This window comes from Pinus tabuliformis, chromosome J (assembly GCF_031772625.1).
Source record: "Pinus tabuliformis cultivar Carrire ecotype Pingquan chromosome J, CPIR1, whole genome shotgun sequence".
NCBI lineage: Eukaryota > Viridiplantae > Streptophyta > Pinopsida > Pinales > Pinaceae > Pinus > Pinus tabuliformis.
Window position 1 is genome coordinate 43,704,669 of NC_142295.1, and position 22,550 is coordinate 43,727,218.

General features: G+C 40.2%; 1 protein-coding gene across 1 annotated transcript in view; it reads left to right on the plus strand.

The window, feature by feature from the left end:
• The window catches only part of LOC149225392 (ABC transporter C family member 2-like), a 620,963-nt gene that overhangs the window by 436,525 nt on the left and 161,888 nt on the right, over window positions 1-22,550 (plus strand). The window contains exon 14 of the mRNA XM_089377080.1: window positions 956-1,096. Coding sequence (XP_089233206.1) covers window positions 956-1,096 — 141 coding nt within the window. The remainder of the gene's footprint in view (window positions 1-955; window positions 1,097-22,550) is intronic.

A 22,550-nucleotide genomic window follows, 5' to 3' on the forward strand; every position in this document is an offset into this window, starting at 1 on the left:
TGTAGAGAGTGCTAAGTTGCTAACATACCATACCATGCCTCCAAATATGCAAAATTTACTTGGGAGATGTGAAAAATTGCTCAAAAAATATCCTCAATGAAAGATTATGCATCAAAATGTGTGGAAATTGCTATTTATCTCCAATGCCCAAGTCTCCATGTTCTCGTGGTAACATTTCTTCACATTAAATCACCCCCATCCCATCTTATTGCCTACTCTCTCTACTCTAGATTTTTCTATTTTAGGTTCTTGTTTTTAGTGTTTCTCTTTGCACCCTTATTGCTATTGTTAATTATTGTTCTTCTGAGCCACATTGTCCTGTTCTGGGCATTCATGGTCATTAATATAATTTCATCTTGTCCACAATACTTCTAATTATCGGAAATGGGTAATATGGTTTGCAAATCTCTGCCCATATATCCTAGGTTGTTATCTGTAAATATGTTTTTCTCCACATCAATATTTAGATAATGGTGGTGTATTCATATTAGATGCAACATGAAAGAAATATGGTGGTGTATTCATCTTCTCTAAGTACAATTTCTTTCCTGCTGTGCCAATTTATTCGATAATCATTGATTGAAATGTTATTCAAACCAATCCTATGCCTCTTGATCTGTCTGGAGACATCTTCTTGTGTAGAATTAATTTATTTTTTGACATTTTTGTGTATATGTCACATATATCATCCTCATCATTGCTGTTTTTCAATATTTTTATCTACTTTTTTTCATTCATTTAGATGCTCCTAAAAATTAATCTGGTGTAAACAGAAAGCATATTTTTATTTGTCTTATTGTGCCTAGAATGCTGGAGGCATACCTTCAAAGTTACATTAGTATCTATATTGCACAGGGGTAACTAAACTGCATTGAGATATGTAACTGTAAAGATACACTGACTGTGATTTATAATTGAAAAGATTGATTTTGTGAGCATGTTTTTTGGTCTGCAGGTTGTTAATGCTAATGTATCTTTGAAAAGACTAGAGGATCTGTTTTTGGCAGAAGAAAGAATATTGCAACCAAACCCACCCATTCAGTCAGGCCTACCTGCTATATCGATTAAAAATGGAGCTTTTTCTTGGGACACAAAGGTTTGTGCTTAATTTGTACTCATTTTTCTCTCTACAATAATGCATAGCTGCTTCCTGTTTTTCTTCACAATTACATCTCATACAGCCCTGGTCAAGAGTATACATATAGGTATCTTAAATGCTTAGTATTAAACTGCGATGGGTGAGTTGGAATAACAAAATGTTACATTTTGAGCTTGGCATTAGTTATTATTACTATTATTATTTCTATTATATATTACTTTTTTCTTCATTTGCTAGGCTGGCCCAATAGGGGCCCGCCTTTTTCTTAATAGGTGCCAAATCATGCCTGTTTTGACATTTTTTTGGTGCCCCATCAGGCTGGAGATGCCCAAACGTCCTTGGGATGTCCTTGATTCTGGCAGGGGACCCCTGGGAATGTTTGGAGTCTGACTATTCCAACCATCCCTGAGGCTGCCCCTGGCCAATCTGGGACATCCCCTACCAATCCTCAAGTATCCTACGATGAGAGAACCCAAGGGATGAGCCACTTAGGGGTGGCAATGGGCTCCTGTTCCATATAGCTTAGGCTCTTGAATTGCCAACCAACCGCCTAGGTTCTCTAGTGAATTATAATGACGACTAATTGTGGCACATTGTGACTAACATCTAATGCTACTGCTACGAATTGTGAAAATTCCTTAAAACTGGAATCCTATTGCAGCAACTGTAAATTATTCTCCTAATTGTTAATTTTATTTAACAATTTATTTGTTGTTTGCTACGGCAAATAGTGAATAAATCACACTGCAACCTACACAAATAAAACTGTGGAAGAATAAATGCTGGAAGAAATCCTAGCACACACACATAAAAATAGCACAGTGATTTTTGGACAAAAGTCCCTGAAAGAACCCAACTTGGGAAAACCGGTGTAGCAGCTGAGGGTTTTATTAGTAAGTAGCAGTGAAATAATTTGAGTACAATCTAGATGCTGAATACTGGCAATCCTACAGAGAAAACACTGGCAAAAATCTAGTGAGCAATTTTCCTCACCCCACAGGCAATCCGAGCTCTGACTGCAGCTGCAAGTGAGACGTCCAAGCTGTCTCTGTGCTAGCTCTGCATCACCCTAGCGCAGTCCCTTCTGTGCTTAGTCTGGATCAGCCTCTCCTCAAGCTGTCTAGTTTGCTTCCATCTGGGAAAATGTTTCTCCTAGCCCCCGAAACCTTTGTCTAGTGCCTAGCACTGAAACTCGGCATTTCCCCAATAGAATCGAAACTACCTCAGAGGCTACTGCGTTGCCCCAGCGTCAGCCTCTCTGTGGCTCTTTTGCCTCTCTGCAAATGCACTCACCCGATCTGGAGATCTTCCTCTACCTTCACTGTCTCTGCCCCTCTTTCACTGCTTCAATCTCTAGCTCTCTCTCCGGCAACTCACTGTTGCTACTATGGAAATCGATCTGCTCAGAAATCTAACCTCTCAGGGGTCTTCTCCATCACCATATCAATATCCTCTTATAATCCACTATTGGAGCGCCAACGACCAAGATTAAAACTTAATAAATGGCTAGGATCATCACTGGATCGATTTGTGTGAGTTTCTAGATGATTCTCGCCTTGACTTAATTAATACTGATTAATGAACCATATTCCCTAAGTTTAGACTTGGGAAATATTTAAAAACTAGTTAAAAATCTAATTAAGTCATTTCTAGGTAGAATTTCCATAAACGATTTATGGGTTTTGGAGATCTCATGTATTCTAACCTCTACAAAAAATTACGTGGCTAGAACACATCTAATGCAAAAAAAACTAACACTCCCTCTTAGCGAGGAATATGTTCTAGTGCTATTGCACGTCTTGTAGCAACACTTTGTCTCTGTATCATCTCTTGTCACGCTGTTGATGCCTGGCCATACTGCCCACCAACCAATGCGCAACTTTGATATACGCTGCATTTGTGCTGTTGTTGATGCTTCCAACATTGCATCTGCACCGCAACTCCCTCTTCTGTTACTGCTGCAACTGCAACATCTGCCACTAAAAAGAATCCAAAATACTGAATCAACTGTGATCAGTGTAATGCATTTGTCACCCGAGTCTCTGATTGCTGCTAGTATCTGCACTGTAACTGACGAATCTGCGTCGCTGCCAACTCTACACTGGGCTACCTACTCAGTTGTCAACACTGCACTGCGCTCCTTAGTATCTGACTAGTACTAGTCTGCCACTGTCACTCTGGCATCTGACTGCATCAACTGTCACTGATCCATCCTGTTATTGAACACTGTGGGCCCCCATAGCAAGGTATTGATCCATGAGGTGGATTCCTCAAGGATCTTGCCCAATCTTTGTAGCTCTCTGGGGCTACAGCACCAAATCTCCCCACCTCACTCTTGGAGATATATTGGAAAACATAGCGAAGTCTTCGTCTAGCCTGGACGAAAGCCTATCTATCTCTGTTGAAGATTCCTGCGGGTCCTACTACTCCTTGCCCTTCTTCTTGAGAGGACACTAGGTAATGTAATGACCAAGTTCACCACATCTGAAGCACTTGACCTTCAACAAGTCCTTCTTCTTCTTCCTTTGTTCCCCTTGTCCATGACTGGGACCCTTCGATGCGAGGGCCACATTCTCCTCCTCCTCCACCTATTTTTGTCTACTGCTACTGCCACTAATGGAGTTCTTTAGAAGAGCTTGCCACAATTCCTCCTGCTACAAGTTAGCCCACATCCTATCCCAATCTGATAGATTGTCTCTACCCAATATGCTTTGGACAAAGATTTGCCATTCCTTGAAGACATTGTTGAGTGCCAATCTCACAAGCTTTGTGAGTTGAGGCACTGCCCCAACAACTGATAACTGGTCCCGGACCTCCTGAATCCTGGTGAGGAAGGGTTCTATGCCTTCCCCCTTCTGCATCCGGATGAGCCTCAACTTCTCCTCGAGGTACATCTTCCGCTGCTCAGAAGTACCTTGATACAATGTGGCGAGAGCATCCCACATCTATTTGGCAGTATCTTTGCCAGCTATATGTGAAACAACATGATCCCGAACTCCATCTAAGATCAATCGTTTCGCTTGTGACATCTCCTTTCTGTACTCCTTCAGTTGATCTGCATCCTGAGGAGCTGCTACCACTATATCAGTATATGTTTTCAGGCCAAAATCATCTAGAAGGAAGGACATCCTTGCCTTCCAAATGACGTAATTGGAAGCTCCATCCAACTTGTTGTGATCACGAAGCCCAACAGTGGCCATCTCAACAAATTGTTGAAAATCTCCTCTTTCCTTCTCCTTAGTTGTTTCTCTGCTATTCGCACTCTCTTTTGGAGTGAGAAGATTTGCCCACAATGACTATTGATCTACAAGGAAAAATCAAACTTCTTGATACTAGGAGTTCCTTGAGGGAAGTGTGCTCTTCTTCCTTCCACCCAACGTTGGCTTTGCTCTACCAAACTACTGCAAAAGCCATTGTGTCTAGCTAGAGATTTGCTCAACGAAAAATCTGAGTTGCTCCCTTTGCCTCTAGAATCAATCGATCTTGAAAGATCAAATTTTTCTGCTCCACTCAAAAAAATCAAACCTCCGCCAATAATTCGGTCTCCTAGCAGAATGACTGCGCTACCCTTGCAAATTTCGGCCTGCTGCCAACAATGAGCAGCAAAATTCCTTCTTTCTTCACCTCTGAGCTCTCGGGTTGATTAACTGCACTCTGATACCATGTGAAGATTCCTTAAAACCGGAACCCTATTGCAGCAACTGGAAGTTATTCTCCTAATTGTTAATTTTATTTAACAATTTATTTGTTGTTTGCTATGACAAATACTGAATAAATCACACTGCAACCTACACGAATAAAATTGCAGAAGAATAAAAGCTCGAAGAAATGCTAGCACACACATAAAAATAACACAGTTATTTTTGGACAAAAGTCACCGGAAAAAAACCAACTTGCAAAAATCAGTGCAGCAGCCGAGGGTTTTATTATTAAGCAACAGTGAAATAATCTGAGTACAATATAGATGTCGAACACTGGAAATCTTGCAAAGAAAATATTGACAAAAATATAGTGAGCAATTTTCCTCACCTCACAGGTAAATTCGGGCTTTGACTACAGCTCCAACTGAGCTGTCCAAACTGCCTCTGCGCTGGCTCTGTGTCACCCTAGCATAGTCCCTTCTGCGCTTAGTCTAGAACAACCTCTCCTCAAGCCATCTAGTATGTTGCTATATGGGAAAATGTTTCTCCAGGCCCCCGAAACCTTTGTCCAGTGTCTGGCACTGAAACTCAGCTTTTCCCCAGCAGAATCGAAACTGCCTCTAGAGGCTATTGCACTGCCCCAGTGTCAACCTCTTTGTGGCTATTCTGCCTCTCTGCAAATGCACTCACCAGATCTGGAAATCTTCCTCCGGCTTCACTATCTCGACCCCTCTCACTGTTTCGATCTCTAGCTCTTTCTCTGGCAACTGACTGCTGCTACTCTGGAAATCGATCTGCTCAGAAATCGAACCTCTCAAGTGTCTTCTCCATCACCACATCGATCTCCTCTTATAATCCACTGTTGGAGCACCAACGACCAAGATTAAAACTTAACCAATGGCTAGGATCATCACTAGATCGATCCGTGTGAGTTTCTAGATGATTCTTGTTAGTTTTTGGTAGCATCAGATGTGCTCTAGCCATGAAAATTGGTGGAGAGGCTAAGGCACATGAGTTCTAAAGAACCTAGAAACCGTTTGGTGAAATTCCACCCGAATTGTATTTTATTAAAATAATTAATAATTTCAATGGGGTTCTTAAGTCTAAACTTAGGAAAATTAAAGCATTAATGGGTATAAATCAAAATATGTGTGAGAATGATCTAGAAAACAGATCAAGTCAAGTTTTAATCTTAGCCATTAATTAAAGACTTAATATCGACCGTTGAAGTCTCAACGAGAAAAGTATAAGGAGGGTTGGGGTTCATTTAGAAACACACGCGGAGAGAACAAATTGATCTGGAGTTTGATTTCTGGGGCTAGGAAGCTGAGAAAGTCGAACTGAGTGATCATTCTGCAGCAGAGGGGCAGGGATAGTTCAGGAATACTGGGCAAAGAGGCAGAGAGACACTAGTGGAGGTAGTTCAACATCTAGAGGGACTGATGTTGGGCCAGTCTGGGCCCACGCAGGCCTAACGCAGAGCCAGAAGGGCTAGCACAAAGTAGAAGTGCCCTCACGCAGAAATCTGAAATTATCGAGGAGCTACCAGAACAACTGGGAGAGGTTGACACAGAAGCTTCAGGAGGCAGAAGAGACAGCACAAAGCTTACGCAAAGCCTGTAACGCTAACGCAAGGCCTATGCAGGGCCAGCGTAGAGATAGCTGGGGTTGGCTAGTTCTGTTGTCGGATCAACCGAAAACTGCCAGGTGAAGTGAGGTAATCTCACTCAGTTTTCCGCCATTATATTTTTCTCTGTCATTGGTTTGTCGGGAGGGAAACCAACATTGTATTCAGAACAATTGCTTAATAATATAAAACCCTCAAAGCTATTGCACCGATTTTCTCGCATTGGGTTTTTCTGGGGACTATTTTGTCCAAAAATAACTGTGTCCTATGTATCTTGTTCTTTGCTAAGTTTCTTGTTTCATGTAATCAAATTTAAAGTAGTGTACGCTACAGAAGTAATTTACATCAGTATTTAGAAAATAACTTGATAATGTTAAAATCAAGTAGGAGAAGTAAATTCAGTTTTGTTGCAGTAGGGGTTCCTTGAGTGTAGGAATTTTTACATGGTATCAGATGGTTGATTTTGGAACAGGAAGAGCAGATCTAGTGCTAAGCAGAGAAGCCAATAGCTTCATTTTGCTGAAATTTGAATCCCCTTCAAGGGATTGTGCAGTCCTTGTCGGGAAGCAGAGATTCCGAGGAAATCTTTTTTTGAGAGAGTCAACAGAGAAGTATGACTTCTGGCTCGTGAGCTTGCAGAGGCAGAGGGAGTGAAGCAGAGCCTCAACATAGTGATTGAAGGGCGCAGTTTCTGCCGAGGCAGAAATCTGTCGAAAAAGAGCAAAGACACATAGAAGGGGAATTTTCTCGTCAAAGGACTTTTCTTGCCAAAAGTTCGAATTTTTCACTTGCTGGGCAGCAGACCAGTGATGCGTAGTGACTAGAGGAGTCAATTTGACAGTTTGGGTGATATGGCATCACATGGGCTCAGAGATCAATACAGGTTGGAAGGAGCTTCCAACTATGTCATATGGAAGACCAAAATCTTAGTTGTTCTGGAGGAGTATGATCTCGAAGCTTACGTCAAGAGTGTTGTGGTTGTTCCCGCAAACAACGATCAGAAGAAGAAGTACAAGGCCGAGCAGGGAAAGGCAAAGAGGTTCATACTCGATGGAGTTCGAGATCATGTGGTCTCATATTTGCAGGCCAAAGATACAACTTGAGAAATGTGGGAAGCTTTGTTTTCACTGTATGAAGGTTCTGCCAAACAACGAAAGATGTACTTAGAACAAAAGTTGCAGCGGACATCGATGCAGAAGGGAGAAGGGGTTAAATCTTGCCTTCAACGTCTTCAGGACACCAGAGACCATCTTGTTGCAGTGAGGTCTACTCCTTAGTCTACCGCGATGGTAAGGACGGCCCTGAATGGAGTCTCGGATGAATGGTAAGTCCTCGTCCAAAGTATATTGGGCAGGGAAAGACTACCCTCATGGGAGGAGATGTGGGCAGCCCTTCAAAAGGAAGAATTAAGGAGGGATCTGGTTAAGGTTAACCTCAATGGCAGCAGTGGGAGTGGCACGAAGACCAAGGAGGAGGAGGAGAACGCAGCTCTAGCATCAAAGGGAAATGGGCCACTTTGCATCCCAGTGTCCTTTGAAGCAAAAGGATAAGGATGAGAAACATGATCCTAAGTCTACTGTAGCAAAAATTGACAAAGGTGAGTTTGCCATGAGTGCCCACGCATCTTCAAGAGGGAAATGGGTGATATTGAATTGTAGTCGGGAGGACTACATATGGGCAGGATCCTTGAGGAGTCCACCTCTTGGATCAATTCCTTGCTATGGGAGCTCGAGATTCAGCAGTTGCATGATGGTCTTAGTGTCAGATGATGCAGTGGGTTGTTTGGAGAGAGAGATGCAGTAGCCTGAGACTAGAGACTGATCAATGCAGTGCAAGGTTGGCAGCAGTGTAGAATTCAGTGACAACGCAGAAGATTCAGAGGGTCAGTGACTAGTAGCAGTCAGATTCCAACATTCACATGGTATTATGCTGAGCATAGTTAATTCAAAAAATTTGGATGCTTTTCTGTTGCTGAGCAACAGCAATTGGAAAATGACACAGTGCAGAGCTAGCAGTGGCAGTGTTAGCAGCAGATGCAGAGGGAGTTGTAGTACAGATGCAGCAGTGGCAATGGCAGTGTCATGGGTAGCAGTACAGTAGCAGCAACAGTACAGTGTTGGTGGCAACAACAGTGCAGAAAGGAGATGCTTCAGAGACAGAGCAGCATGCAGTTGGACATTGTTGCTAGAGGACATTCCTCGCTAAGAGGGAATGTTAGTTTTTTGTAGCATCAGATGTGCTCTAGCCATGAAAATTGGTGGAGAGGCTAAGGCACATGAATTTTAAAGAACCCATAAACATTTGGTGAAATTCCACTAGGATTGTATTTTATTAAAATAATTAATATTTTTAATGGGGTTCCTAAGTCTAAACTTAGGAAAATTAAAGTATTAATGGGTTTTAATCAAAATATGGGTGAGAATGATCTAGAAATCGGATCAAGTCAAGTTTTAATCTTAGCCGTTGATTAGAGACTTAATCTTGACCATTGAAATCTCAATGAGAAAAGTATAAGGAGGCTTAGGGTTCTGTTGACCACTACGTGTCAACTACCCATAGCAGTACACCCCCTTTTTTCGCAAAAGGGATAGCGCTTGATCGACGTGTCCATGCCATTCGACTGTCATCATCAGCGCGATCATGTTGTGTTGTAAACCCAGTATGTATGTGTAAATTGTAAATAATCTTAGCATATCTAAGTCATGTATGTAAATTGCCTAGGCAAACCTAATTTTCTAGTGATAATCTACGTTCCTAAGGTTTTTTTGTCTTGCCGATCCATGATCGGCAGAGTTTTCCTTTAGCCTAACCCCAAAGCCAGAATGGATTTTGTCATTAGAATCTTAGGGGAATCCTAGTGTGCTAGGATGAGTTTATGTAAAAGTAATTTGGAGATAATTTTAACTATTTGGTTAGGTTATTACAAATTGCTTGATCTGCTAGGTTATGTTTCTGTCGCAGAATTGGGTAGTTTATGAGGGTCTATGTCAAATGGGTTTTCCCCCCTTGAGATGTAAAAATATAAAAAAAATCATGATGTAAAGTGTCTTGAGGGTTAGAAAATGTTTTATCTCCTCATAAGTCCTAGGTCCTAGGTGATTTTTCCGAAGGCTAAATTCGAGGGTCCAATAAAAATAATAAAAAAATAAAAAATTAAAAATAAAATAAAACAAAATAATAAAAAATAAAAATAAAATAATAATAAGTCAAAGTTTTGAGAAAATAAATGCAAGATTTTAATTTTTTAATATATTAAAATGCATTTAAAATTTCAACGGATGAGATTAAAAGAGATTTTGATCCTCATCGACAGTCGAAATCACTTTGACATGGATCACTCGAACTAGCCGCTGGGAAATTTTCCTTTAAATAGGGTGTCAGGGGTCATTTGAGATCATTTGATCTGTGAGTCTTGTACTGAAGAAAGCTCTCTTGTAATCTTTTTTTGTGCAATAAAGAAAGACTTTGGGGTAGAAATCTTGCTAGTGTTACTTTTCTGGAAACGTTGTAAGATGTTTTATTTCTGTGCATGATTTTATTTTCAGCCATTGATGATAGCTTTATGAAGAGTGATTTTAAACATAGGTATCTTGTTTAGTCACTAGGGTTTGAATAATAGTTAAATTTCTGAATATGATGGCAGGTATCTCCATTAGATTTGGATTTTAGTATTGTTTTCTCCCTCTTGGTTAATGTTGAAGTAAGTTGTGCAGGAAAATCTAGATTTCGAAGTTTACCAGGCATTCGGGGAAGTTCTCGGTTGAACCAGCCAACTCTCGGATTGCATTTTCTGAAGAGCCCAACTAGTTTTGATCCTGGGTTTATCATTTGAAATTTTTCTTGTGAATGCATGAAGGGTTTTCTGAATCATCTCACCTTAAATTTAAAATTTAAAAAAAATATTTCTATGGCATATTGACAAATCTGGCTTTTTAGAGCCTCTAAACTGTGAATACTATAATTATTTAGATGGTTTTAGTGTTTTTAATTTTGTTTCTTGCACATTTTACTTCTTGGTGTTCGGTTTTTGCAGGTTGCAGGTCGGAAGAAAACATTTTGTCCGAAGCCAGATCTAGGCCCTGGAGGGTAAGATCTGGCCTCAAGATCAACTCTAACAGGAATATTTTCTTAAGAACTAGTTTTTTGCAGGTGTACATTTCCGTTGTTCAAGGGTTTGAAAATCTAGAAAAGTTTTATAAAGGTTCACAGGATTTAAAATTTATTTTAAGTTTTCTGGAGAAATTCAAGGACTTCCAGGGCATCTTTGTTACATGAATTTTTTCGAATTTTTTTTAGTAATATGTGATTGCTTAGCAAACCCTCTGGCAACCTCACTTTTGTTTTTCCTTTCCACGCAACCATATCTCAGTTCTTTCCTCACACTGCTACAGTACTCCATTTGCCCAACCTCTTGCGTGATTCCCTCCTGCGTGCTCCCTTGCCTTCCTTCTATCATTGCTTTCCCCAACGCTAGCCAACCTGCGTTTTTCTCAACCTGCAATCTTCTCCACAACTCCATATCATCTCTGTCAACCTGTCCCTCACACGCAACTCAATTCCCTCCGTCCATATACGCTGCCTCTCCTTGCTGCGTGGTCCCCTTCCTTCCTTCACGCAATTTTTTCCATTCACGCAGCCCTTCCTCCATCGCTGCTCCATCCACACACCTGCAAAGAGTCTCCACGCATTCCTTCTGCCCCATGCAGCTCCCTTGGCTCCCACGCAGCCATGCGAAATCTCATTTCTGCTCCTTGCTGCCTATTCTTATCATGCAAAACCTGCGTACAACTCTTCTCACATCTCCATCGCTGCCATTGGCTGCCCATCGTTTTTCTCCTTCTCTGCTCCTCATTCACGCTGCTCTTGCCCACTTCGCAATCCGTCCATTCAGCTGCCAGCTCCATCAAAGCTGCAATCTCGCTTCCAAGCTTGAGAACTCTTCACACTCCGCCAAACCTGCAAAAAAAATAAATAAATAAAAAAGAAAATATTCTTTTCCTTCTTTATTTACGTATGATTGTTGGTAAGTTTAGATTTTAGGTTTGATTTTTATTTTATTTTTAATAGAGTTCATTTAGATTAAATTTAGGTTTGATTTCTTTTAAATAAAAAAATATAATAAAAAGATTCGAATTTCCTTTTCGTTTGTTTTATTTAGATTTTCATTTAATTTATTAAGTTAGCATTCCTATTTTGTTTCATATAGATTAGGTGTTAGTTTAGTTTTAGATTAGATTTTATTTAGATTTTAGTTTTGTTTCATTTTAAGCTTAGAATTTTATAAAAAAATAAAAAGTCATAAAAGGTTTAAATTTTAGATTTTGTTTTGATTTTTAGATTTATTTAATTTTAGATTTAGCTTTGTTTATTTCAAGTTTTGTTAGATTTTGGTACTAGTTTAATTTAGGATTTGATTTTAGAGTATAGAAAGTTTAATTCTTAGGTTTTTATTTAGTCTTGTTTTATTTTTTAGTTTATATTTAAAAAAAATAAAAAATAAATGAAAAAAGACTAATTAAAAATTGAAGATTCCTTTTAAAGTCTTTTTTCTATTGTGTTATAGTTAAATGTGCTTAAATGTTTATATTTGAAGATTAACTATTTGAATCTGGTTAGCATTTAAATTTTATGGTTGTTTAAAGCATTCAATCTTTAGAAATTTAATTGCTGGATCATTATTAAAGCGTTGTGAGTTTATTGAATAGCTTGTATTGCTTGGGATATTTGATGATAAATGATTGTTTTACAAGGTTCATATTTCTGCAACATTTAATAAATAATCATTTAATCATTAACTCCATAAGGCACTGGTACATTAATTTCTAAAATCAATCAGGTGCTAAATTGCCTTGTTGTGTCTCCCAACCCAACTAGTCCACAGTTGGTCTTCCTTTATCCCATAGGGTCTACCCCCCTTAGCCTCGGGAGACAGCTTAAACGGAGAGATCGGGGATCAGGGATCAGGGTGACAACCCCCAGTGTGAGCATTGTCGCGCTGCCCAGACAATTTGTGTGACAACAAGTTCATTTAGAAACACACACAGAGAAAACAAATTGATCTGGAGTTCGATTTCTGGGGCTAGGAAGCTGAGAAAGTCTAACTGGGTGATCATTCTGCAGTAGGGGGGCAGGGATAGTTTAGGAATACTGGGCAGAGAAGCGGAGAGACACTAGTGGAGGCAATGCAACATCTAGAGGGACTGATGTTGGGCTAGTTTCGGCCCACGCAGACTTGACGCAAAGCCAGAAGGGCCAACGCAGAGCAGAAGCTGCCCTCACGCAGAAATCTGAAACTGTCGGGGAGCTACTGGAACAGCCGAGAGAGGTTGACACAAAAGCTCCAGGAGGCACAAGAGACAGTGCAGAGCTAACGCAGAGCCTGTAAGCCTGACAGTGGGCTAGCGCAGAGATAGTCGGGGTTGGCCAGTTCTTCTACCTGATCAGTCGAAAACTATCGGGTGAAGTGAGGTAAACTCACTCAATTTTCCGCCATTATATTTTTCTCTGTCACTGCTTTGCCCAAAGGGCAACCAGCATTGCCTTCAGAACTACTGCGTAATAATATAAAATCCTCAGAGCTGCTGTACCGGTTAGCCTGCATTGGATTTTTCCGAGGACTATTTTTTCCAAAAATTACAATGTCCTATGTATCTTGTTCTTTTCTCAGTTTCTTGTTTCACGTAATCAAATTAAAAGTAGTGCAAGTTGCAGAATTTATTAACTTCAGTATTCAGAAAATAACTTGATAATATTAAAATCAAGTAGGAGAAGTAAATTCAGTTTTGCTGCAGTAGGGGTTCCTTGAGTGTAGGAATTTTCACAATTCTCTCATTGACTTAACTAATACTGATTAATTAACCATATTCCCTAAGTTTAAACTTAGGAAATATTTAAAAACTAGAGTAATCTAATTAAGTCATTTCTAGGCAGAATTTCCATAAACGATTTATGGTTTTTGGAGATCTCATATATTCTAACCTCTCCACAAAATTTCGTGGCTAGAGCATAGAACACATCTGATGCTACAAAAACTAACATGAATAACATAAGATGCCATGGCACATTTGTTGATTTCGAGTAGCATCAGATGTGCTCTAGCCACGAAAATTGGTGGAGAGGCTAAGGCACATGAGATCTCCAATACCCAGAAAGGGCTTCGGCAAATTCTAAATAGTTTGGAAGATATTAAAATAATCAATATTTTTAATGGAGTCCCTAAGTCTAAACTTAGGGAAAATAAAATATTAATGTGAATTAATATAAAACTGTGTTAGAATGGTCCAAAAGTCATGGATCAAGCCAGATCTAATTTCAGCTGTTAATTATGGACTTAATCTCGGTCATTGATTTGTCAACGAGAAAAGTATAAGATGAGGCTTGAGGGTCACTTGGAGAACACACTGAGGGAGACCAGTGAGTTCAATTTCTGGAGTGGGGTTAGCTGAGGAATTGGAACTAGTGGTCTGGTGAGCAGTCAGGAGGCAGAAAGTACGCAATAGAGAGACAGTATCAGCCACTGGAGACCAGTGCTGAGGCAGGAGAGGCAGTCACAGAGACAGCAGGAGATTGCGCAGTCACTAATTGGGCCTGCATGGGTGACACAGAGAGGCCCAGGGCTGATGCAGAGTGTCTTGGAGCCATGCAGAGGTCAACCAAGCTGACGCTGGGACTGGGAGAGGTGCTGAAGAATTTTTCTCTCCGTGGGTAAGCCAATTTGGCACTCTGTTGTATTGAAGAATTGTTGAATAATAAAATCCTCCCTTGCTGCACCAGCGTTCCCACATTGGGTTTTTCCAAGGACTTTTGTCCAAAATAACTGTGTCAATGTGTTGATTCTTGTGCATGTATTTGTTTCTGTATTACAGTGTGATATTTGCAGCAGAATTTATTTTAATGCTTATTGAAGGAATTTCGTAAATAACTTATTGAAGAATAAGTAGGAAAAGTAAATTAGTTGTTGCAGTGATAGAATTTTCACATGGTATCAGAGCAAGTAATTAGAGACGGGAAGGGAAAATCAGTTATGGGTCGAGACCACGAGGCAGAGGCATCCACGTCATGGGACTCACACAGGTTTTCAGAAGATTGCACAGGAGAGAGTTCGATTTCTCTATGTTGGCTTTTAGGCTGGAAGAAGAAATGGCTTGTATGACTAGTTCTGCATCATCAGAAGTGTGGTATATAGACAGTGGAGCCTCGTGGCATATGACGGGAATCAGGGAATGTTTCTCAGAATATCGAGAAGAGAAGATGAACTTTCAGATCACCATGGGGAACAAGGCAAAGTGTACTCCAGTAGGGAAGGGTACCATAGTTTTTCAAACAGAATTGGGAGAACGGTTCCGTGCTACAAATGTGTTGCATGTACCAAGATTGGGGATGAACTTACTTTCTGTGTCGCAACTTCAAGGCAAGGGCTATGACGTCTACTTCATCAAGGAGAAGGTATACGTCAAACACCCGAGCTAGAAAAAGAAAGTGCAAATCGGGATCAAAAGTAATAGGTTGTATAGATTACAACTAGAATCACCAATGGCACTAATAGGCAGTCATGGAGACAAGGACTTGAACGAACTATGGCACAAAAGAATGGGACATTTGCACCATGGAGCTTTAAGAATTCTCAAGAGCACTGTAACAGGAGTTCAAGATCTGAGCACGGAACGAGATGATGTATGCATGGGATGTGCTCTAGGAAAGTATGCCAAGGCAACATTTCTTAGGAGCAAACACAGGGCCAAGAGTGTACTAGGATTGATACACTCAGATATCTTCGGACCTATGTCCGTCAAAGCTCTCAGTGGTGCTAAGTATTTCCTTACCTTCATTGATGACCACTCAAGGAAAACTTGGATTTATTTTCTAAAAACCAAGGACGAGGTTTCCTGTCGATTCAAGGAGTTCAAGGCTCTGGTGGAGAATCTGATTAGGAAGAAAATAAAAGTTTTGTGCTCAGATAATGGTGGAGAGTATGTCGATAAGGATTTCACTTATTTTTGCACTAAGGAGAGCATCAGAAGAGAGTGGACAACTCCCTACAATCTAGAGCAGAATGGAGTAGCAGAAAGAAAGAACAAGACTATTGTAGAAGCAGCTAGGGCCATGATGTATGATCAGGATATGCCAAAATCCCTGTGGGCGGAAGCATGCCACACAACAGTCTATGTTGAGAACAGGACTCCTCATCGAGCGTTGGGCAAGATTACTCTAGAGAAAGTTTTCACAGGGAAGACACCTGAAGTCAGTCATTTCAGGATATTTGGGAGTTTAGCATATTGCCGCATACTCGAAGAAAAGAGGAAGAAGCTGGATCAAACTGCGGAAAAGGGATATCTGGTGGGATGTAGTGAAAACACTAAGGCATACAGAATCTATCTTCTAGGGAGCAGGAAGGTAGTAGTTCGACGAGATGTAAAGTTCATGGAGGACAGGGCTTTTAGAAAATCTCGTGAGATGCCTTCCGAGGAGCAGTCGAAAGATGACTTTTGTACACCAAAGGTAAGGATATTAGTTTGAGTGGATTCAGTGATGTAGATTGGGCAAGAAGTTCAGTGGATCAGAAAAGAACCTATGGGTATTGTTTCAACATTGGATCAGGAATGACCTCTTAGTGCAGTAGGAAACAGAAGTCCATGGCTCCGAACTCATCTGAGGCAGAATATATGACGGCGAGCACAGCTTCGTGTGAGGCCATATGGCTTAGAAAACTACTTGTGAACCTATTCAGAAGGAATATGGAGGCGACCAGGATCATGTGCGATAATCAGAGTTGCATCAAGCTCTCTAAGAATCCAGTGTTTCATGATAGGTTGAAGAATATTGATATCTGGTGTCACTTTGTCAGGGACTGTATCCAACGAGGAGCTGTATAGTTGAGCTACACTCCCACAGGAGAACAGGTGGTGGACATCCTCACCAAGGTCCTTGGAAGGACAAAGTTTGACTACTTTAGGGAAAAGATGGGGATGGTAAAGAACCCGTTTCAGTAGCAGAAATGGGAGTGATAACAGCACGGATGCAGAGGGAGTTGTAGTGCGAATGCAGTGTTGGGAGAAAGGACCAGCAACAGCACGAATGCAGAGGGAGTTGTCGTACAGATATAGCAGTGGCAGTGGCAGAGCCATGGGCAGCAATATAGGATGCAACAGTGCAGAGGATGTTGAGCAGGGAGGCTTAGCATCAGCATAGGGACCGATGCCAGATGATCAGGGTGATACTCAATGAGGAGTATTGCTAGAGCGTAGTCCTCGCTAAGAGAGAGTGTTGATTTCGGGTAGCATTGGATGTGCTCTAGCCACGAAAATTGGTGGAGAGGCTAAGGCACATGAGATCTCCAATACCCAGAAAGGGTTTGGGCAGATTCTAAACAGTTTGGGAGATATTAAAATAATTAATATTTTTAATGGAGTCCCTAAGTCTAAACTTAGGAAAAATAAAATATTAATGTGAATTAATATAAAATTGTGTTAGAATGGTCCAAAAGTCATGGATCAAGCCAAATCTAATCTTAGCTGTTGATTAGGGACTTAATCTTGGTCGTTGATTTGTCAACGAGAAAAGTATAAGAGGAGGCTTGAGGGTCACTTGGAGAATAAACTAAGGGAGACCAGTCAGTTCAATTTATAGAGCGGGATTAGTTGAGGAATTGAAACTAGTGGTCTGGTGAGCAGTCAGGAGGTAGCAAGTACGGAACAGAGACGGGATCAGCCACTGGAGGCCAGCATTGAGGCAGGAGAGGTAGAGGCAGAGGCAACAGGAGACTGCGCAATCACTAGCTGGGCCTGCGTGGGTGACGCAAAGAGGCCCAGGACTGACGCAGTCAAGCAGGGGCTGTTGTAGAGTGTCTGGGAGCCACGCAGAGGTTAGCCAAGCTGACGCTGGGACTGGGAGAGGTCCTGAAGAATTTTTCTCTTTGTGGGTAAGCCAGTTTGGCACCCTGTTGTACTGAAGAATTGCTGAATAATAAAATCCTCCCTTACTACACCAGAGTACCCACATTGGGTTTTTCCGGGGACTGTTGTCCAAAATAATTGTGTCAATGTGTTGATTCTTGTGCATGTATTTGTTTCTGTACTACGGTGTGATATCTGCAACAGAATTTATTTTAATGTTTATTGAAGGAATTTCATAAATAACTTATTGAAGAATAAGTAGGAAATGTAAATCAGTTGTTTCAGTGATAGAATTTTCAAAACATTAAATATTTATCATTCCCCATACATAGGAAGAAACTTCCCCCACTTTCTTTTCTAAGTGGAGAAACTATTGTTCAAAAGTTGTTAGAAAGACCCTTTTAGCTATAGATTTTGGGGTTGTCGTTCAACCAACTATCCTTTTTAGCTATAGAAGTTAGGGTTGTCATTCTTCCAACTAGGTTTAACGTTTCTCCCATAAGTGGACAAATTATTTCTTAAATAAAGTGAGGCACCAAACCAACGACAAAGCTAAGATCATACTTTGTGTTGGCAAGATAAGTCAAACTACCTATTGATTTTTGTATAATCTTTCATCCATTGGTTGTGCATTAGTGTTGAATATCAATTTGAAATCATCTTGTAAGGGGGCAAAGGATGCAATACAATGAACTGTGTAAAACCTTTCCAAAAGGTTTCTTTCATACTTAAATGGGTGATCCAAATTATATTGAGAATGAAATCAAAGAACATACAATATTTTAGAGAGAACACAAAGTACAACATTGAAAGCAAAGTATTATAGTGAAAAGCATTTTTTATTAATTAATAAAATGGTAAGAAAACTTCAATTTGCATAGTGAGACATAGTGGCTAGAACGTTGGCAACTTATTTCTAAAAAGATGTGTTGGTTACAACAGTGTTGATAATATCAGTATTAGCAAAATATTGGCGAGGGTCCTAAAAACATCATTTCAGCAATATCAGTGAAAATATCAATAAAATATTGGGAAATATCAGCAAACATAAAAAATGCATAATATATTTCAGTTTTTCAGTTTTTTAAACATATAAAGCAATAACAAGATGAAATAAACACACTGGCACATAAATATGAAGAAAGCACTTTTATATATATGATGTAGTGGATGTAAAGTAAAAATGATACATCAAAGGCAATACCAAATCCTGCTAATCCTTGATAATTATCCAATCAAGGACTCAAATTTGGAGAACCAATACGAAATAACATCACATATATAAAAGTATCTCATCATAATGAGTTTTATGTAGCAAAACAAGTAAAACTAGCAGCTAGCTAATTGAGATTAGTACCCTCTCCCCCTTTTACGGGAAAACATCATGGGTTGTTTGTCAGGCGTGCCCATAGCAGTAGAAGGCCCTAACCCTGCACCTAATGTCAAATAATGATTGTTGAGTATGGAGTTGTGCTTTCCTATATCTGTAGCAGATGGTGCTGACGTTGATGCTCCCACGGTCTCCTCCTCCTCCTGTTACTCCTCCTGCCGCTACTCCTCCCACAAGTCCTCCTCTTGCTACCCCTATACTAATAGTTCCTCCTCTAACCATGTAGGTGTCTCCTCCAAGATGGGCACCTCAGACTCAACCCTTCACTGAGACAATACATCAATCTAAGGAAATGGCATCTGGATCCATTGGTTTCTCTATTTGCTTCACTCGAAGTCGGAGATTGCAATGCACATACACTAAATCATTGAGGCGTGAGAACTCCAACTGTTAATTTTTGCAACTAGGGTCAAATTCCACATTGGACAACTCAGATGACCAAGATGATGCTTGCATTAAATTCCTCTTTTTGAGAGGACCAAAATTGACCTAAAGATCACCTAATTTGGTTAAGCGGAAGTTAAGTTTTGAATTATTTTATTCATACATACATTATGGAATGGGTCGGCCCTAACCACATGGGTAACTGCTTGGGTCAATCTTAACCCCAAGTTAACCCTCAATAAAGCCTATAAATAGAAGCGACCTCAAGTTCATTTCAACGCATTTTTTATCAGGTCATCTTTTTATTCTTCTATTTTGTCTTGGCTCGCACAGGTTCGACAGAAGGAGTTCACACAAGATCTGAAATCATAGGCGAAAGGTTCGCTCTGAGTTAGGGTTTTCTGGATCTCAGTCGCTGGCATAGAATAGGGCATTTTGGTCTTTGGTCTCTGGCACAGAGTGGGCAAGAGAGCGACTAAGATTCTCTAGTCATTGGGAGACAGTCTTGTGAGAGTGACTCTGGGTTCAGAAGTAGATCGGAAAGTTCAGGTCCCCGGACGCTCGCACAGAGTAGTCCTGAGAGCGTCCAGGACATCTCGGTCACTCGCACAGCAACTATAAGGAAGCGACCAAGGGTTTTAGGTGTATTGCACCTCAGTCACATGCTTAAAGACTTCCTGAGAGTGACCGTGCAGTCACAGTTGCCCACATATAGTGTCCGAGAGAGCAACCAGGGAGTTTCGGTCGCACACAGACAGTTTTGATGAGAGCAACCAAAATTCAGATCTAGGGCTTGACATCTTGGCTTCAATTGACTTCAGTGATCTAGTAGATCTGGGTTTCTCTCTGCTGTTATACAGATCTGTAGATCTATAGATCTGATTTGTTATTATCCGTTGCAATCATATGTATTGGGCTCATTGTACTCTTTGCTGAAATCTTTTTATGACGATCTACTAAAGAAGAAGATTTGAAAGGGTTTCCTCCTTGTGGGGTTTTTCCCTAGTCTTGGACCAATCTGCTATCTCTTATGGTTTTGTTGTTTTCTTCTTTGTCACTGCATATATTGTTCTTTCTTCAGTTACGTTTATGATTGATTATACTACTAATAATTGGATGCATTGTTAATGAAAAGATAAATTGGGCTAAAGTAACTGATACAACATAGAACAATCAGAAAATTTAACATGGTATCAGAGCTAAGGTGAAAGTCAAGCCCAAAAGAAGACAAGCATTGAAGCCCTCTCTTTCAGATAGCAGATTGCCGAGTCAAGGTCAATATGTCATCCTCTACCTTCAAGGAGCATGAAAAGTTGGGTGATGCATCAAACTTTGTTGCATGGAAAGTCAGATTGGAGATCATAGCTGACAACAATGATGTGCTAGAATACATTCAAGGAAGGATGCCCGAGCCTCCAAAAAATGCTTTTGCTTCTCTCAAGAACAGGTACAAGAAAGGTGAGTCCAAAGCAAAGCAAATTATAGCTGATAGTTTACAAGATCATTTACTTGCATATGCTGGGAATTTAAGAAAGTCTAAAGATATGTATGATGATATTGCCAGCATGTATGAAATCAACAACTTGAATGAGATCATCACCTTGAAAGATCAACTCAAGGAAACTAAGATGAACAAAGGAGAAATTGTTCAATCCTACATTATAAGGATCTCCCACCTTAGAGATCAATTGCAGAGAGTTGGAGAAAATGTGCCTAACAGGGAGCTAGTAGTTGTGACTCTTAGAGGTCTCCCTCCCATTTGGGAAACCTTCATTACTACAATCAGCAACAGCAATGTCCTTCTGACATTTGACAAAATTGTTGGGAAGCTCACTCAAGAAGAATCAAGGATGATAGCAAGAGGAAGGATTCAAAAGCATGAAGAGGGAGAGCCCGTTGCATATATCACTCATGACAGAAGGAAGAAGGCAAAAGGAGGTCCATCAAGGAAGCCTCCTTCTCAAAATACAAAAGGAAGGAATGACAAATCGTTATCTCATGTTGAATGCTTCAATTGTCATAAGACAGGTCATTATGCTCGTGACTGTCCCAAGAATAACAAAATACCACGCTACAACACTAGAAGCAACTATAATAACAAAAGAAGAAAAGACTATCAAACGAAGAACTATGATAGAAGATATAGAAGAAGAGACTCTGCAAGTGACCGTGAAGAAAATCGTCCTCCTTAAAAGAAGTCAAATGCTCCTAGGTATGAAAGTAATGTTGTAAATAAATCTGAATACATTCTTATTTCTACTCTTACTAGTTCTTCTCCACCGGATTTGTGGGATAGTTGGTTGGTTGATAGTGGGTCCACTTATCATTTTTTTTGGTTACAAGGAAGTCCTCTCTAATCTGGTAGAGAGGGAGACTAAGCTAAAGGTCATTCTTGGAGACAACTCCACTCATCCCGTGAAAGGCTTTGGGTCTGTCAAATTTCAGTTGAATTCTGGGGAATCAGTTCTGTTGCATGATGTTATGTATGTACCAAGATTAATGAAGAATTTGGTATCTATATCCGCATTGGAAGATAAAGGGATGAAGGTTGCCTTCATCAAAGGTAAAGTTTTGACTTGGCCTGCTGATTCACCTATGAGAGATGCATTCACATTAGGATCGAGATTTGAAGGACTCTATAGAGTCACTGGAAGACCTCTTCTAGCATTGGTTCATAATACCAATCATTTGAGCGAATTATGGCACTGCAGACTAGCTCATCTTCACTATGATGCACTTCTGAAATTGAAGAAATTGGTCTCTAGTATTCTCGATGTTCAAGCTCATCATGATGGAGTTTGTCTAGGTTGTGCAAGTGGAAAGAAAACAAGGGGACCATTTCCCTCTAGTAAGAACAAGACAAATGACATCCTCCATCTCATTCATTCTGATATATGTGGTCTGATGCTTGTACATTATGTTGGTGGTCATCTCTACTACATCACCTTTATTGACGACTTCTCAAGAAATACATGCATCTACTATCTGAAGCACGAGGATGAAGCCTTTGAAACATTGAAGGAATTCAAAGCCTTGATCGAAAGTCAATCAGGAAAGATAATCAAATTCTTCAGGTCCGACAATGGAGGAGAATACATGTCAAAAGAATTCATATCATTTTGCAAGAAAGATGGAATCAAGAAGGAAACGATTGTGCCATATACTCCTGAACATAATGGTCTAGCTGAAAGGAAGAACAGGTCTATATTAGAAGTTTCTCGTGCTATGCTCCATGATCAAAAGGTGCCAAAGTTCCTTTGGGTTGAAGCTACATCTACTGTTGTATATGTTCAAAATAGGGTGCCTCATCAAGCATTAGAAAACAAGACTCCTGAAGAAATATTCACAGGTATCAAGCCTGATATTAGCCATCTTCGTGTATTTGGATGCCCCGTATATTTTCATGTGCCGAAGGACAAAAGGAACAAATTGGAAGCTACTGGTAGAAAAGGTACGTTTGTGGGTTATTGTGAAAATTCTAAAGCATATAGAATTTATATTCCTAGTCAGAGGAAGG